The sequence below is a fragment of the Mesitornis unicolor genome, unplaced genomic scaffold (assembly GCF_000695765.1).
Source record: "Mesitornis unicolor isolate BGI_N332 unplaced genomic scaffold, ASM69576v1 Scaffold50478, whole genome shotgun sequence".
Taxonomy (NCBI): Eukaryota; Metazoa; Chordata; class Aves; order Mesitornithiformes; family Mesitornithidae; genus Mesitornis; species Mesitornis unicolor.
Window position 1 is genome coordinate 1,769 of NW_010203461.1, and position 2,544 is coordinate 4,312.

The window sequence follows — 2,544 nt, forward strand, 5'->3', positions numbered from 1 at the left end:
TTAGATATAATTGATTCAGCTTTGGGGTAGCAGAATGAATCTGGGAACTCCTTGAGGTCACTCCAAGCCATTTCCTGTGACTGCAACATAAAATGGCCTAGCTGTCTGAATACACTTTGTGTTAGCAATTAGGCATATTTTCACTGAGAAACAGCTGCAGAAATTTCACATACCACTCCAGATTAGATTCATGCTGCCAGAGCTACTGTTCTAACTTAATGCAATATCACATGATTACTTCTCCACGACTTTACAGTAGTTTGGAACTTGATTGTTCAAGCTATCACGGTAAAAAGAAATCACTGGAGTCTCAGCAAAAGAGAATAACCATTCACTCCTTTCCATATTAAGGAGATGGTAACTACTTATTTGCTGGTAGAGATGGTGTCTCATAAGTGATACTGAGGGGCACTGTGATGCTGTTGGGAAGCTTGCTTGACCCAACACAGTACCTTTTCTGTGAATGAAGAAACTAGGTTCTTAATGCTATCAACAGGTATTTATCAAGATAATTAATAATAATTTAGGATGGTTCTCCAATTACATTAAAATAATGAAATAGAAACAGAAGTTGCCTTCACATACTTTCCATTTAATATTGCTACACCAACAGTGCTCCTCGGAGTTGACATACTAGCTACAAAGTTCCACTGACGAGCCTGTGGATCCCATCTTTCTACAGTGTTCAGGTAGCTCCAGCCATCATGTCCTCCTACAGCATACATGGGACCTTCCAATACAGCTACTCCTAAAAAAAACAGATACAAGAAACAATTGCTTCTGGATAAGGGGAAAACAAGATCACATTTTCCGAGTGACAGTCTGGCATGCACCAATAAGTATTTAAAAACAAATTTCAAAAATTTCCTTTTGGTAGCCAATGCTGGATATCATCTGAAGAAGAAAAGATGTTCAATAAGCAGCTGCCACTAAAAAGGTTTTCACCCCCCTAAACTTAATTTCTGATTTTTTTGACTAATCCTAAAACAGATAACCTTTTAAAAATATGCATTCAAGCTTTACAGAACTCTGCATACCAAGACCATGACGATGAGTAGACATAGGTGGCATTACAGTCCAAGTTTTCATTCTAGGGTTGTAGCACTCCACAGTATTTAATGTTTTCAGTCCATCTCTGCCACCAACAACATACAATTTATCATCCAAGACTGCAACTCCAAACTGTAATCTTCGTCCATTCATGTTTGCAACAGGAGTCCACACATTGGTACGAAGTTCGTACTTTTCAATACTTGTAGCTCCTGAATGACAACATATGCAAGTTATTAAAAAAAATAAATCTGAATTATTAGGATGGCCTTTATTTTAGCAATATGCTGATCCTACAAGACAGTATGACATCCTGCAGCATGTTCTTAATTGTATATATACAAATAGTCTTTTTTGACTATTTTGACTTTCCTCCTCAGGAATTAACCATATAAAGAGGACTTCCTCAGGGCTTTTCAAATGAAAAAGTAGGATTTCTAACTGCTTTGCAGAATCAAGCCTTTAGAAATACAAATGTTAGGAATCTAAAACAAACCTTGTGAAATGCAATTATATATTGAAAGCAACTGTTTTGTAACAGAAAAAATCTGAAGCTGTGTGAGATGATGTACTAAAAGTGCTAACTTTAAAACAATGAATGAATGAAAACACTTTCTTTGCCCTTACTTTTCGAACTTGCCAGATTCCTTCTAACTACCATTAAACAGTATGGAAGTGTCTACAAAAAAGAAAATCCAAGTAACTGTTACAGAACCATTTAACAATTAGTCAAAAAGCATATTTTTTTGTTTCTTTTATGCATATACAGGTCACTTTTGTGCCTTTTCTGTCATTTTCTTCCTTTTCCAAATTACTTCCCACTCAAGTAAACAAAAATTAGTTTTAACTCATGTCAATATTTCACTATTCAGAAATCAGATATTCCCTTGATAATTTCCAATCAATCATAACACTAACTTCTGGAATGTTTACAGTATTATCAAAGCTACAGGGGTTTTTTTAACCTAATAAACTGTGTGCATTGAAGACAATTCATGTTCTGTGTTGCAGAGTCTTTGAATTTTAGAATTAACATGTTGTAAAAACCAAAACAGCTCATCAGCTAAGCATTATATGAGCCAATACCTTTTGTTGCATCCATTCCTCCAACTGCAAACAACACGCCCACTGTAGATTTTCTAGGTTTGGTGCGAGGACTTTGCAACATAGGTCGTCTCTCTGGCAACAGATGGTACTTCATTGCTTCCATAATAAGTTTTTGACATTCAATGTCATCTCTAAAGAGTGCATTATTTTCCATATCTGCCAGAAACTGTGAAAAAGAAAGAAAATTTAAAAAGCTGTATTGCTATAAACCACATGAAGAATAAAAACAAGATTTAAAAAAAACCCCAATTTTATCCAAAGACTTCTAATGCCTGAATTAAAATCTATGTATTTTCAGAATGGTCATATAAAAAAGACTAGGGTAAAGATGAACTTGTAATAAACAAAACATTCATATTTTAAACTAAGTCACTAAGTACACAAAAG

General features: G+C 34.9%; 1 protein-coding gene across 1 annotated transcript; it reads right to left on the bottom strand.

The window, feature by feature from the left end:
- Positions 1 to 585: 585 nt before the first annotated feature.
- Positions 586 to 2,323, bottom strand: LOC104535628 (kelch-like protein 5; the record flags this gene model as incomplete). Its single annotated transcript, XM_010190710.1, has 3 exons — positions 586 to 748; positions 1,038 to 1,262; positions 2,137 to 2,323. Coding segments are annotated over 3 exons (575 nt in total), but the record flags the coding sequence as incomplete, so codon positions are not given.
- Positions 2,324 to 2,544: the final 221 nt, after the last annotated feature.